We start from the raw sequence: 16,890 nt of genomic DNA, 5'->3' as shown, positions 1-16,890 counted from the left end.
CGAATATGGAATCTGAATTGCAAAATTCGGTACCGTTCAGGAGATAATGGCCAATTAAAAATTCGCAAATTTTTGGTTAGCAGTTGCATAACTCACTCTGTATAGTAGCTAAAGACGCCAAATTTGGCTCCCAACATTTCTCAGGTCAAGCTTCATCTATGGTGCAAATTTCAGCCAAATCTGAGATACTTTTTGCTTTACTCAAAAAAGTTTCATAATGATTTTTGAAGATGCCTGAACGGATGATCGGATTTGGTTGAATTTGCTACCAAATTTTTGAATTTTGGAAGAGACAACTGAGGCATATGAACTTGACCTGTAAAAAGGTTCGAAGAATACGTGTTCAAAATTTGAAGCTGATTGATCAATTCTTACTTAAGTTATTGTAGAACAAACAGACAATGACTTTGGCCTTTGTAAGTCAATGTGAGAACTCGCTAACGCTCGTTCAATTACTTATAAAACTGTCTGAGAATAAAAAAATATTGATAAAATTAAACAAGCTTATGAAGGTTGAAGTAAAGAAAACAATAATTATTTTATTACTTGAATAACTTTTATTCGAATACAGTCAAATCATAGAAATCAATAGTAATATATTTCAGTTTTTTAATTATAAATATAAGATATGGCCAATCAAAAATGTTATGTTTGCAGTTGCATAACTCACTCTGTATAGTAGCTAGAGATGCCAAATTTGACTCTGACATTTCTCAGGTAAAGCTCCAACTATGGTACAAATTTCAGCCAAATCTGAGATACTTTTTGTTTTAGTGTTTCTTCAAAACGCACGCACGAACGTTGATGTCTGAACGGATGATCGGGTTTGGTTGAATTTGCAACCAAATTTTTGAATTTTGAAAGAGACAAATCGGGCATATGAACTTGACCTGTAAAAAGGTTCAAAGAATAATACTGTACGTGTTCAAAATTTGAAGCTGATTGATCAATTCTTACTTAAAGTTATTGTTGAACAAACAGACAACGACTTTGGTCTTTAGTAAGTCAAAAGTGAGAAATCGCCAACGCTCGTTCAATAAAACTGTCTGAGAATAAAAAAATATTGATAAAATTAAACAAGCTTATAAAGGTTGAAGTAAAGAAAACAATAATCATTTTATTACTTGAATAACTTTTATTCTAAGACAGTCATAATCATAGAAATCAATAGTAATATATTTCACAGTTTTTTAATAGATGCTAAGTAATTTACAATCTCATGTTCTACGAAAAATCATTTTACCCAATATAGAACTTTTCATTAAAAAATATCACTTCGCTATTTACAGAAAAGGTATTAATATCTGAATAATCAGTTGTATACATAATAATAAAAAATGTCAATTCAATAATATTAAAACAAACAATACAAGCAAAAGCAAATTCATATGAGTTTGAAACAATACAGCGCTATTTAAAATTGCATACAAACCACAACTGAATTATCAATTTTAACAAAAAATTATATTATTAATTTGAAAGTTACAGGTAGTGAAAAAAAGTGTTGCGATTATAGAATAACTATATTCTATACTATTGAGTATAGTTTCTCTATGTCGCGATGAATAAAAATTAACGACGAAAAATGATCGATATTTACAAACTGACTTGCGTAAAACATGAAAACAGAAAAAATACTTCAAATTAACTTTTCAATTAGACACGTTCAAGCAGTTTCTGCAAATTGTACAATACATTGAACATGACGTTCAATATTTTAATTATTAAAATAAATACCAACATTAGCTATCAATAATCATATTCGATGAGTATATAAATTAAAAAATAAGTTCATCAATAGTTAATACCTTATTTGAGATAAAACACATCCATTGAAACTAAAATCGCAGTTTCAATAGAAGTTTCAAATTTTGAAGGCTGTGATTGAGTTGAATAGCAATACAATCAGTGCAAAATGAATCTTTGGTAAAAAGAATGATACTGTACTTTGTGAATCTTCAATCGATTATTAAATAAGCTCACCAGAATCAAAGTTAGTTTCTTCATACCAGAGAAAATTAAAAAAAAAAACTTAAATTCGTTTGCAATAATTAATTCATTATTGATTTTACATCATGAAATAAATACTAAAATGTCATCTACACAGAAACATGAAAGGCAAAATCGATTGGTAATAAACAAATACCGTAAAATAAAAGTCTTCTAAAAAATTATTTAGAAAAGTTGGTTTTTAGATTGCTTTGGCATAACAAGACTTGCAACTTCACCTATTTTTTTTCAAAATGTTGTATGACTTTATAAGCTTACATTAAGCGGTAATGCTTTATTAATAACCGATTGAAAAGTTCCATACATGCAATTAGAAACAAAGTTTGCTCCAATAGTATTACCATATGTTATTACAAGATATATTAAAAAACTGTTCTAGTTACTCAAGTAATATAATGTACTAGAAAATGTGGAATCCTATCGAATAAACCAATTTTACTATATTTTATACATTGAATCTATTTCAGTTCATTACACAATCGCATAGAATTTTTATACAAAACTGTTAGATAAATATATTTTCAACAGCTTTAAAACTATTCAGAAAATTTACAGAAGCATGAAGAAAGGGTATTGTTTCATCATTTCATTCAGAAATGATACTTTAAAACCAAAAATATAACTGTTATGTCAAATAATTATTGTTTTAAAAGCTCTAGTTTCGTAGAGTCTATTATAAATAATTGAAATTTTATAACTAAGTGCATTTCAATATAATATCATCACATCCAGGAAATAAAAAAAAAATTTTTTCAGGCCATTTAAAAATGAAAACTCACTAATCATTAAACAGAAAATGTCACGAATGAACATAAAATAGTTTTATCCTGGCAATAGTTGTCAAATAATTAAACTTATTGAAAAAAATGTACCGTATTTATTTTGTGGTTGAAAAATAGATTGTCTCTTTAACTGAACTCCCGTAGTTTACATTTACAATACCCCAGATCTTTCTAATAAATGAAGTAGTTGTGTCACGTTGTATGTCTAATATCATTAGAAACATACATAGGTAATAAAGGAAAATATTTTCTAATTTGAGTCAAGTTTCTGGATGTGATAATATCATAATATATTTTTTTATTGAAATCTTTGTCTTTGAGAAAATGGGAGTTTCAAGAATTAAACAGAATAATACAAAATTATTGTCAAATAGTTGAAATTTTAAAGAAAGTACTTTTCATCCCTGAAGCAATACTTGAAAAGTGATATTTGAATAGAGAGAAATATAACATTACTGTAATTAATTTTTATGATTGAACCCTGTACAATTTAATAAAAATCAGTTGAATTTAATCCCCCTTTTCTAATAAATCCACATAGTAATATTGTACACAGCAATAATATTATTATTACACAGCTGTTTTAACAATAAATATACTTCTCCATTAAATTTGAACATTTAAAACATATTATTTCCTCAATATCAATTTTTATTGTTTCAGTAATCGTTTTAAACTATTTAAACTTTATATATTATAAATTATCTCTATATCATAATAAAAACATCAATATATAATTAATTGATCTTCAGAGTAAATAATTATTGAACATGTATGCAAGTAAAAATTAAATGAGTTATTAAAAGTGAGAGTAAAATTCAATATTAAATTCTCAATCTGGTATAAATGATAATACAGTCTCATAAATATGTACAATTAAAAACGAATTGCCATTACAGCTAGTAGTAATGATAAGTAATTATTGTAATCACATTAAAGATACAACTTAAAGGAATTTTCATAGCTTAATTTACATAGACAGAGATATATTATTATAATATTCGAAATACCATGGACGATGTTTTCAATTTACAATAATTTCTTGTTGATCTAATTAAAATGTTCAAATAAAAAATTATTGAGGTAAATATACAAGTTTTCCGGATTTTAACCCTTTCGTTAGATCCTTCACACGTTGAAACAATTGATCGCTTATCAATTAACTGATATTCATATAAAACAAGAGAAATTGGAAAATCTATAAGATTTATGTTAGAATGAAACTAAAGTATATGAAGTTTATAAGACACATAATGTGTTTTGAGAAACACATCATAGAATACTGTAAAAAAGCAAGTAGACTTTATGACATTAACAAGACATAACATTTTTATTTATTCAACTTTAGTATAATTCAATCGACAATCTTGTTGTCACGAGGGCAGATTGGCAAACACATTCCAAGAACATCTTCTATATTTCTAGAATCAAAACAATTATTATTATATTGTTATTGTTTCCCGAATTTCTAACCAGATTTAGAGATTTTATAATAATCTTACAACATAAGCAGCCTTGCTGGAAAATTACTATTAAAATCAAGATTAATTTCATAATAAAAATTCATTTTTTTATTTCAAAGTACATAATAATTATAAAAAAATTCTGAAGTCATTAGATAGTAGTGGATATAGATACTTTGGCCCGGTTGCACAACAGCCGGTTAAATTTTAACCGTGATTAATTTCACGAGAACCAATCAGAGGAAACGCCTTCTCTGATTGGTTCTCGTGAAATTAATCACGGTTAAAATTTAACCGGCTGTTGTGCAACGTCACTAAGTTTATTAAGTGGAAGTAGGCCAGCTTTAATTAAAAATTAAAGTAGGCCTACAGTAACTATTTTTATAAAATTTCAAAAAATTAATAATTTTGATGGAATTGCTTTGTTATCATTATCAAATTAACAATAACGAGATATTTTTAGGATTGCTAAAATTGTAATTCATTCTGCCTTGCCCCTCACACATGTTCAACATTCCAGGAGACTTTCAAACGATAATGATTTCAAATTAATCTATAAAAAAAGGCAGCAAGCAATATTCTTTGAATTGAATAAGTTCTCGAGAAAGAACCACAAATCACTCATAATTTCAATGAAATGTTATTATTTGCTTACGTCCCAATAAAGGGACATTTCCGTGAACATTAAGAGTATAATAAAGAATAGAGTATTTATCATTTTATACAAGTGATGAAGAGATGATTTATTTTCAGGATTGGATGATGGTTTGCAATGAATTGCATGCATACTGATCAAGCACAATCGTTTCAAAAGTTACACACAGTTAATTTATAAAAGAAATCAAATAAATTCAATCGCTACAAAACAAAAACAAAACTAATCCAATAGAAATAGAACTAAATTAATACTTAATACGATAAATATAAAACTTAATAATTTTTTCGAAATAATAGTTGTAGAATAATCATCATTATCATTAATAAAGTGTGTCACTTCCAATGTTTTGCTCAATATTTAGAACGAAATTCTTGTGATAGTCACATTCAAAATATAAAAATATATTTGAATATGACTTCAAACCCGATCAGCATTAACAATAATATAATAATTAATAATAATAGTCGCTATATATAATATATTCATCAATTTCATCTTCTCATTTATATTTATAAATATATACATCAACATATACATACAGACATAAACAAATATATTTATGAATGGGCCAGTGCACGAGTGGGTATTTGTATATATAGTTATAGTCAGTAGATAAACCACACACCACAAGGGGTTTACTCTCACAAACGCACGCACGCACTCACACACACACTGACCACATTGAAAATATTTGCAATAACTAACCAATTTCATTCAAGATCCCACATACAAGGTGGTAGGAAAATCATTAACTATACTTGTTAGCAGCAACACGTTATGAGATTGTTCTAGGACGCCACTGATTAATTTTCACTTTGGTTCATTAATTGAAACACAGATTTGTAGTGTAGTCCGGCCGGCCAGCTGCTGGGTCCAATGTAGTCGTCTGAGTGATCCTGAGGTCGGCTTGTATTACAGGATACAACAGGAGGCTGAACAGCAGCTACTACCTCCGCCCTTGCTCTTTTGCCTTTGGTCTGCAAATAAATTCAAAATTGAATTATAAAACACCAAAGAATATATGGAACAGCATATAATCAATAGAGCACAAGACAATACAATATAACTAGGCTCGGTTTCTTAAGCCGTGTCCACACTGAACAAATGTTCGACAAACATGTTTGTTGAAACATTTTGGGAGAATTTTACTATGTTTGACAAACAATATTTGCCCGTGGCCAGTGTGGACGCGTCACCAAACAAAATACTTGTAAGTGGGGAGAACAGGTTTTATTTTTTACAGCTGTCAACACTGAAAATGTTTGGAAAACAGTAATCTTTTGTTTGACAAACAATGATTGTCCAAACTTTTTAAAATGTTTGTCCCTGAGTTCCTCAACAAACAGTTCGCCGATCATGTATGTCGAACATTTGTTCAGTGTGGACACGGCTTAAGACACTTATTAAATCTAATGAATCATTAAACCTATAGATCTAGATTATCTATGATGGAATCTATAGTTCACACTATGAACAGAGCTGTAATGGAATTTCTCCATTTTAAGTAGAAATAAAAGCGATATTGTTAGAAAATTTATTTCAGCCAAACTAAAGTTTTAATGCGCTTAAGGTATCATCATCAGTCATGCCTCAAGTGCATGAAACTTTAGTTTGGCCGAAATAAATTATCTGACAATATCGCTTCTATTTCTACTTAATATAAGGCATCAGTCATGCCTTACGTGCAAGAAACTTAGTTAAGCTCAAATAAATTATGCGGAACTGACAATATCGCTTTTATTTCACCCCTAATCTATAGGTTTAATGGTCCATTCGATTGAATAAGTATTCTAAGAATAATCAAGCATTTTCTAAGAATAATCAAACAATTTCATTCAATATCCCACATGCTAGTTGGTAGAAAAACAAATCTACTATAATATGCTCCCTTTATTTGTTTTTCATTTGAAAAGTATGTGTTTTTAAAATGTTTCTCATTGAATTAAGCGATTTCTTAGTAGTAATCAAATTATTTCTATGAATTATCTTTAAATAACAAACCTCATCCTTCATTTTACAGGCTACCTCACAAATAGCTTTATAGAGGAATAGAACAGTAACTACATGCTGTATCTGTCTCTCTATGCTTATAGTTGGAGGATTGCAAATGTTATTTATTATTCTCCCTCTGAAATGATTTACTTGTTGTGTATTATTATATTGTGTATATTGTCGACAGTATTAGTTCTCAAGCCATCTTTCGAATTTGAAGCTCTTTCATTCTATTGAAATACTGTGATTTGAGAAACATCATAGGTTACTTTATTGAGAAAAGTTATTGATTCTTACCAAAAATACCTTCTGTTCCATCATCGATCACTCGAATTTGAAATTGTTAAACTTTTTCACCGATCGTAAACGTTTCTTATTTTCTCAATTTTTTCCCCGAGGACAATAAATGTTTACTTCAGATTTAATACAGAATAATTTTATGATGTCCCTATTGTCACTTAGATGGTGAGATTTTTGGGTAGCTATTTTAAAAGCATTGCAATTAAAAAATAAATTGATCAAAATCAATGAATGATTGATAGTATTGATGTTACTATTCAACTCTTCATAAGGAGTTAATAAGATAGATTGAATGGATTTTATCTCAATGAATAGTACATGCTGAAGTTGGAGGTCTCTCAACTACTTCACTACGCTGAAATACGTCCTATCTCCCAATGTTAAATTCAAGCTACGAATCTGTCGCGTTCACATAAGCGTAGCGTAGCTTTCAATATTCGGAGATAAAACCAAAACGGCTATGTCTTCCGAAGAAGTATTTCAGCGTAGCTAACTGTGAAGAGACCATATGTGGGAAACATCCAGTGATGAAAAAAGATTATAGAGCTAATAAAAATCTGAAAAACTAATAAGTTAATTCATTTAGAAAAAAAAGCAATGACAGAACGATTTACAATGTGACATGCCATTAAACATCTACCAAGAAAAAATGAATAAATTAAAATATAATAATATTTAGAAAGTTTAAACAATTGAGATTTCATATTTTTTAATTACAAGAAAAACTTAAAATTTAGTATTGAGACTGTAAGTTCTGTTCAAGAAAAGAGTGCTTATCATTTCTCTTTCAATGTGGTCTTGTGAAATTCTTGATTCAATTTTCATGGATTTGGACGCTTTGTCTTCAATTAGCAAGTATTCGAGGTGGTTCGTCTGATAAATTTGTATAGAAAAGAGTGTTCTGAACAATCTTGTCCTTTGTCTTCAATTCTTAAAGATTCCAAAGTGTTTTGCGGCCTTTTTCGAACATTTTGATATCTTGACAGTTTCATTTTTCAGTTTAATCTTCAACTACCAAGGATTTGGATGTTTTATCTTCAATTTTCAAGTATTTTAGAAATACGTTTCGCATTTTATTAGTCTTGAAAGAGCAGCTGGATTCAGAAACAGTGTTGGAAAGAGCTTTGTACACTCTATCTCTCTAATGATTTTGAGGTGTGTAATGCCTGTTAAGTATTTGGAATTCAGTCACTATCTTCCATTTTTCAATGATTTTGTGTGTTTTTAAGGAATGTCTTGAAATTGAACGTTGTGATTAGTCTTGAAGGAGCAGCTGGATCCACAACCAATGCCCAAGTACAAGCGGAAAGAATTTAGAAACTCTATCGTTCCAATGATTTTGGGGTGTTCTAAGCCTGTTCAGCCCTTAAATTTCAACATTCATTTGCATGCTCTATCTTTAATTTTTGAGAATTTTTACGGATTGTCTTCAATTTTCAAGTGTTTTCAACATGTTATCTTCAACTTTCAATCAATTTTCAACGAAAAGAACTGCTGAATCTAAGCCTGTGTCAGTCCTTGAATTTCAACATTCATTTGTATGCCCTATCTTTAATTTTTGAGGATTTATATGTGTTGTCTTCAATTTTCAAGTGTTTTCAACGTGATTAGTCTTGAAAGAACTGCTGAATCCATAGCCAATGACCGCTGGCGGTGCGCTCACCTTGTGAGTTGGGCTCGGGCAGGTTCTCCCGGGGCACGAGGTGCATGACCGTGGTGCGGCCGAACTGCAGGCCCAGTGCGCCCAGCGTCACGTTGCTGTGCAGGAAGCGCCCCTGGTAGATCAGGCGCAGAATCTCCGCCTTCGCCACCGCCTCCTCGCACCAGTCTAGCCAACCCAACAAAAACACACACAAAAATGTTAAAGAAACTTATCAATGTGGTACAACATCATATCACTTCAAAACAGAGGTAGTTAGTTACCATCAGTGGTTAAAATGAAAAAAGGCACACTTTTCAATATATTCTTTTTAATAGCCTAAATCATATCACGTCAATAGTTATTTGTATATCTAGAGTGAAAAGTACTGTTTTTCTCCCTGAGGGAAAAGTTTGAAGCCCGAGGCGAAGCCGAGGGCAACAATTTTCCTGAAGGAGAAAAAACATTTTTCACTCGTGATGTACACAATATTTTTCCTCCACCTAAATTTTTATAAAAACTGCAAATAAAATAATTTTCAAAAACTTACGTGACCAGTAAAATGAGTTACAACATAACCTAAAAATTAAACAGCTGGCTTGTAATCACACAGTTCACCACAATCACACAGTTCGGCAAAAGTTGTAAGAATGTCCGATTGCACTACAACTATGATGAAGTTCCCTCTTCAAATTTGATTAGTTGATGAGGAATATTCGTTGGCTGGTATTTTGAATAACATGGAATATAAGAGAATTATACATTTTTATAGTATACTGATATGAAGTTTGTGATAATTTTAGCATGAAACATATATTTCATATATTGATTAAATGTCTGGTTGAGGTATTGAATTTAGTTGATTTAATGACTACTCTATATTATGCTTCCTCATCTGAGCTTAGACCTTCTAACTTATTTCAAATGTAAGTTTTTAAAATAGAGATGCTTCTCATGTTATTTAGATGGAGTTACTTTTATGCTCTAGGGAGATTTTCTGTTTTTTCCTCCCGAGAGCAAAACAGTGACACTTAAATATTATTATGTTTCAGGGAGTAAAATAGGCTCTTTAGACATGAGGTGGAGGAAAACATTATTTAAAATCATCATATTACGCGCATGGATTATAAGCTATTGCATGTAAAGGATTATAGGCTATTGCCTGTTCCGACTTACAAACAGCTTATAGCTTATACTTATTTGAGTTTCAGTATATAAATTTATAATAATAATAATTATAGGCATCAAATCGAGACCATTAAATTTGAAGAATCTATTGAAAGTGTGCCCTTTCTATTAATTTTACCACTAATTTTTAATAATCAACAATTCCAAATCGTTTTTTCTTTAGCAATCCTTTCCTATTGAAAAGAAGAATTTGTTTTCTATAAAAAGAATGTCTGCAGAAAGGTTTCACCTACAGGTCTTAAATTATAGACCAGAAGGCAGAAGATCAATTGGAAAGCCACGTAAGAGATGATAATAACCACTCTGTGGCCCGGTTGCACGAAAGCCTGTTCATTTTAACCGTCATTAAATGCCAAGAAAGTAATCAGATAAGACTTCTTTTCAAAAGGCCCCTTAGGCCCGCCGCAAAGTAGACCAACGCTAATCCACGAAAGACAACCCACGCCGCGGGATGTTTTGTAAACCATTGCTATAGAATTATTCATAATCAATCAGCTGACAAGTGTATTATTCATTGCATGTACTACACATATGTCTAGAGAAGCCTAGCAATGGTTTACAAAACATCCCACGGCGTGGGTTGCTTCTCGTGGATTAGCGTGGGTCTACTTTGCGGCGGGCCTTAAACGCTTTTTATACAGAGCCACTAGATAGTGTGGCCGTAATCAGCGATTTTCGGAGAAATCGCACGTATTTGATTGTGATTTCTGATGTATTTTCTCCGAAAATTGTATAAATTTTTATTGGCTACTTATATTAAGAATATAATATCATACAAACATATATTTCATGCGTTGATCAAATTTCTGGTTGTGGTATTGAATTCAGTTGACTCAATGACAGACACCTCTTTATGCTTTCTCATCTGAGCTTAGACCTTCTAACCTATTATAATGTAAGTTTTTAAAATAGAGATGCTTCCCATGTTATTTAAATGGAGTCACTTTTACTCCCTAGGGAGTTTTTCTGTTTTTTACTACCGAGGGCGAAAAAGTGACACTTTAGTATTATGTTTCAGGGAGTAAAGTAAGTACTTTAGCCAGTAGGTGGAGGAAAAAAACTTTTCATTATTTGTGTTTATTATTCAAGAATCGAAACATTTATAATAATATCATCTGATTGTCATTTGGAAGAATAAAAAGTATAAACTCAACCTCTTACATAATTGAACATAATCTTTGAGGTTATTTAGACAAATCAGAATAAAAAAATAAAAATACTTGGACAATTTCCTGATATTCAGATTACCTCAGATTCGCTAGAGCTATGACCTTCCTGTTTTGCTTTCGGAAGTGCCTAATAAACAATTATTCTCATATATATATATATATATATATATATATATATATATATATATATATATATATATATATATATATATATATATATATATTATATATATATATATATATATATATATATATATATATTGTTTATTTTTCTGTGGGGCGAAAAATAACGTTCTCACCATGGGCAAAAATGTTTTTCCGGCTTTCAATCTTTTCTAGTCCTCGGCCTAAGGCCTCGGACTTGAAAACCGATTTCGAGCCGGAATAGTCTCATTTTCGACCCTAGGTGCGAAATATACTATTAAAATCATCATATTACGCGCATGGATTATAAGCTATTGCATTAAGGATTATAGGCTATTGCCTGTTCCGACTTACAAACAGCTTATAGCTTATACTTATTTGAGTTTCAGTATATAAATTCATAATAATAATAATAATAAATTATAAGCATCAAATAGAACCCATTAAATTAGAAGAATCTATTCAATGTGTGCCCTTTCTATTCATTTTACCACCAATTCTTAATAATCAACAATTTCAAATAGTTTTTTCTTTAGCAATCATTTTCTATTGAAAAGAGAAATTTGTTTTCAAAACAAAGAATGTCGGTTTATTTATTAATTTATTTATACATTGATAGATACAATATAATTCTCAATTATGAATGATTGAAAAAGGAACAACAGGCTTAAAGCCCAAAACTGTTACTCTCCCAAATCTAGATAGAAATTGTCCGAAAATAGACAAGTTTATACTTTATGATTTTTGTCCAATTTTGAGTTCAAAATATATATAAACTAGGAATTTAGAATTTAGAAAAGTTGAAAACCAAATTAAATAAGAATACTTCAATAAATCATCACTGATAACTGAAAAATACTGTATTAATAATTATAAATTTTTAAACTTGAAAAGAAGCTAAAACTCAAGTTACTCCAAAAACAACAGTTTTAATTTCAATTTCAATTTCAATTTATTGGAAAAAAAAGATACATTGTAGTGAATGTAGTTAATCAGTGTGGATGCGACAGGCACACTGCCCAAAACCGCACTCCACACAAAATAATAAAGAATAATAAAAAAAACAAAAACAACTTATACAGAAATTAAACAAACTTCAGAATTACATGCTAAATCTTAAAATAAAATACTAATTATTTATATCATTAAATGCTATTCGTATTGTACAATATAAATAATTTTAATTAAAATAAGAAAATAAGTTTAATTGAAATAAGAATAGAGAGAATAAGTTCAATATAAATGAAAAAAAAGTCGACCATTTAAACTAAACAAAATTAAAAAGAAAAAAAAATAAAACAGAGAAGAAGTAAGGTAAAGAAAGACATATATTTATATATAGATAGCAGAAGAAGAGAGGAGAGAGAGTGCTTGAAGTTAAACATTGACAAAAGAACTAATATTCAAGTATTATAGAGCATGATTTGATAAAGGCATTCAAAGACGGATTGAAGAGATCGATATCACGAGATACTGTGTTGAAGAGTCTCATGGATCGATTGATGGGTGAGTTATAATCCTGCAACGTTCGAGATCTTGGTATAAAAAACGAAAAATACCTCCCACGAGAAACAGTCGGCACATAGAAGCCCAATCTTTCCAGGTGAAAAGGATGCTGCGTAAGACCATTAACTACTTTATATAAATGTAAGATGGCTTGGAGATTACGTCTGGATTTCAATGTTGGAATTTTGAACATGAATTTTAGTTCAATGAAACCTGCGGTTTCACCTACAGGTATCAAAATTATAGACCAGGAGGCAGAAGATCAATTGGAAAGCCACGTAAGAGATGACACTCTGTGGCCCAGTTGCACAAAAGCCTGTTCAAGTTTGATCGTGATTAAATGCCAGGAGAACCAATCAGAGAAGACTTCTTTTCAAAAAGCCCCTTAAAGGCTTAGTCTGATATACAGTAAGCTACCGTACCTAAAACATGACATTATTATGAACATGGCTCTTGGAATTGGTATACATTCATTACACATTATATTTTGATGAATGCTATTTTTTAAAAGATTGTGACAGTACAAACATCAAAGCCGTGACCTTACATTGGATAATCACGGTTTACCTCTTCGTTACAATTGAAATTCAACCCTTTTCAACTAATATAATCCCGATATTACTCGTACTAGATAGTATTGTTACTATCCCTCAGTGAGGTCCACGCTATAAAGTCAGTGGAAAAGATAGTACAACAGCGTTGCCGATTCTCTGCGTTACCACTGACTTCTATAGCAGATTCCTCTATATATGATGTGATATTAATCGATCATTTTTGTTAATAAATGTTACCTTCAGGCCAATTGTCGAACACATGCTGTGCTATGTCTCCCGCCGATTCGCTCGGACTGAACAGGAATTCTTTTGTCTTGCCACTAACTAATATCAGCCTCAGGTTGATCTGTAAAACAACAAACAAATATATTAATATTATTCCAATTGGGCACTTGAAGTTTTAATAACGGAAATAAAAAGGGTACAAGTAATTTTATGTAATTATAATTGAAATAAATCAACAATAGAATCAATCAAATGAATGAACAGAGTAAATCCACAGTTATCAACAATAAGCATCAAGTTGTCATTGAAATGCGTCTGCTACTCTCGTTGGAAGGGTGACCAATTGAGCCAACTCCTATGAATATGATTCATCAGCTGAGAAATCGCTTCTTGGCAGTTCGGAACTCACCTAAAACTTTAGGTCCACACATCTCTCATTATCATCAGCCTCATCACCCATGCACAAGCCTAGTAGTAATGTGGACATCACTCTCAGAAAAAATATAACCTAATAAAAAATTTAACTGGATAATTCCAACTTCACCCATTAATCGTAAATGAATAATTTCATTGATTCTATTTACAAGTGACTATGAACAGAATTATTCAGTGACAGCTGCGTTTTTTTTTCATGTACAGTGGTATTAGTCAGTACAGTTGATAGAACAGAGGTAAATCAATAAAGAAAAAATACACATAAAAAGGATCAAAAAATAAAATAAGATCATACCTCTTTAACCATTATTTTGATATTTGAGATATATATGTTGACTGAAAAATTTTATAGAGGTGAATTTTTGACAGAGATGAGTTAAAGTTTTGACAGAGATGAACAACTTAAATAGCAGAATAGCAAAGTTCATTACATTAATTGAAGCTTGTATCAAAGCAAAGCATTATGGAATAGATATTTATTTTTGTCTACATAATAATTAATATAATATAATAACAACTTCATAAACTGTCTAGTTTTGAAATAATACCGCTATTAGAAGATTGAGAACATTTTGTTAAAAAAACTACCATTTAAGTTTTATTCAGAACAGAAACTCAAAAGTAAAAAAACACTAGAAAACTCAAAACACTGTCTAGTTTTGAACTAATTTCGCTACTAGAAGATTGAGAACATTTATTGTCAAAAATAAAACTACTATTTGAGTTTTATTCAGAAGAGAACCGGACTTTGAGATATTTGAAGCTGTAAATTTGCAAGGCAAGAAACTTTGTTATAAAATCCATCCAAATATTCAGTGTTTTCTTGTTAAATTCAGTTGTAATCAAACCGTTTAAAGGTCCAGGAATGTAAAAACGTGTTGACAGGACAGAATTGAGCAAAAGACTGATTGCCAATGAAAGTTGCTGAGGTGATAAAACTTTTGTAGCAATACTTTAGAATTTATAGTTTGACGATGCTCAATTTTACGGCCACTTTTCGGACTTGATTTTATGTATTGTAATCGTCAAAATCTGTTGAGGACTTGCAGCTGAGTATTGTCTGAAATTACTTTACGACACTTTTGAGTTTACGATCGGAATTTTTTGAAAAAACGTGGAAATGTCTGATTAATATTCAAGGATTGATTGATCTGTAGTGCCGTATTGTCAGCATTGTCGTAAATATTATGAAGAGTTCTTCAGAGCTAGAATTACACACTCAAGAGCCACGGCTTGGAAACATTATTTTTATGCTCCTGGAAATTCTTTGCAAAACTGTACAGTTGTATTCTAATTTGTAGCTCTAGGTGAAGGACAACCAAGGAGGTCTTCAAAGTATCTTGAGATATACGAGGTATAATATTACAAAAAATAAATGTTAATACTTCAACTTCTGAGTTAGAGTAGGGTCAAAATAATAACAGTAATAGATGAAAATAGAGCTGGAACTTCACATAATTTATTTGGGGATGAACATCAAATTGCATATGCAAAAACAAAATAGTTATCAATTTGTGAAAAATAAAGTTTTGTAACATTTTATAGCTGTATAAAATGATCACAAACGTTAACGTAAAGCCGTGTCCACACTGAACAAATGTTCTACAAACATGTTTGTTGAAAAAGTTTGGTCAAATTTTATTATGTTTGACAAACAATGTTTGCCCGTGGCCAGTGTGGACGCGTCACCAAACAAAATATTTGTAAGTGGAAAGAACAGGTTTCATGTTTTACAGCTGTGAATACTGAAAATGTTTGGAAAAACAATAATGTTTTGTTTGACAAACAATGATTGTCCAAACTTTTTAGAATGTTTGTCCCTGAGCTCCTCAACAAACATGTTTGCCGAACATGCATGTTGAACATTTGTTCAGTGTGGACACGGCTTTAGTTACATTACCCTATTTATAGCACATTATATTTCAATTACTTTTCAACTTTCCATTTCATTTTCTATTTCTAGTTATTTCTATTTCTCATTATATATTTCTAGTTTATGTATTCCTTGATAATTTTTCAAGTTGATTTACTACTCATCTATTTCACAATCCATGACGAACTACAAGTAATAATCCGTTTTTGAACTATTTTCAACGTCACTACAGTCTAATTTCTTTGAATATTAGTTATTAAAACTAGTACTCACTCAAGAGTGTTGAGAATGGATTTAAAAAATCCGAACGCGCTCCACAGTGAGTACTAGTTTCAATAACTAATATAACAGAGAAACAATAGCTTAAGAAGATATCCCATGGTATAGGGCGTTTATGTCGCAACTTTTACTGTTATCTCAAGCCGATTATTGTCGATTTCTACTGTTTTGACCGGGTAAGAATGTATGAACGGCACAATATGAGAGACTACCACCTTCACAGGAAAGAAGTACGTGGACTATCAGCTTGAGATAACAGTAAAAGTTGCGACATAAACGCCCTATACCATGGGATATCTACTTACGCTATTGTTTCTCTATGCTAATATTCAAAGAAATTAGACTGTAGTGTCGTTGAAAATAGTTCAAAAACGGTTTGATTTACTACTTCATAAATTATATTTGAAAACTTCCAATCTTCCCAAAATTACTGTAATCCATTGATAATCTATTCATTAAAAATATCATCATTAATATTAACACTAATTTACTACTGCTTTATAAATTATCACCAATTTTTACTCGATTGTAGACAACAAGCAGTGAACTGGAGACAGCTTTGTCGGTGAGGCCTTTCATCATAATAAATTATCAAGGACAAGATGAGGGGGTGACCGGGGGGGGGGGGAAGGGAAGGACACGTTCTAAGGTGATCAATTAAGGGCGTTCAGAG

The 16,890-nt window shown here is 30.8% G+C and overlaps 1 protein-coding gene across 1 annotated transcript in view; it reads right to left on the bottom strand.

The window, feature by feature from the left end:
* Positions 1 to 1,115: 1,115 nt before the first annotated feature.
* The window catches only part of LOC111056052 (ubiquitin-like protein 3), a 164,566-nt gene continuing 148,791 nt past the window's right edge, over positions 1,116 to 16,890 (bottom strand). Inside the window, exons 2-4 of the mRNA XM_039439172.1 lie at positions 13,643 to 13,751; positions 8,869 to 9,033; positions 1,116 to 5,890 (exon numbers count right to left, since the gene is read on the bottom strand). Coding sequence (XP_039295106.1) covers positions 5,826 to 5,890; positions 8,869 to 9,033; positions 13,643 to 13,751 — 339 coding nt within the window. The 3' untranslated portion in view covers positions 1,116 to 5,825. The remainder of the gene's footprint in view (positions 5,891 to 8,868; positions 9,034 to 13,642; positions 13,752 to 16,890) is intronic.

Source organism: Nilaparvata lugens, chromosome 12, assembly GCF_014356525.2.
Source record: "Nilaparvata lugens isolate BPH chromosome 12, ASM1435652v1, whole genome shotgun sequence".
Taxonomy (NCBI): domain Eukaryota; kingdom Metazoa; phylum Arthropoda; class Insecta; order Hemiptera; family Delphacidae; genus Nilaparvata; species Nilaparvata lugens.
Note: the sequence above shows the minus strand (reverse complement) of the source record. Positions and strands in the feature narration are given on the sequence as shown.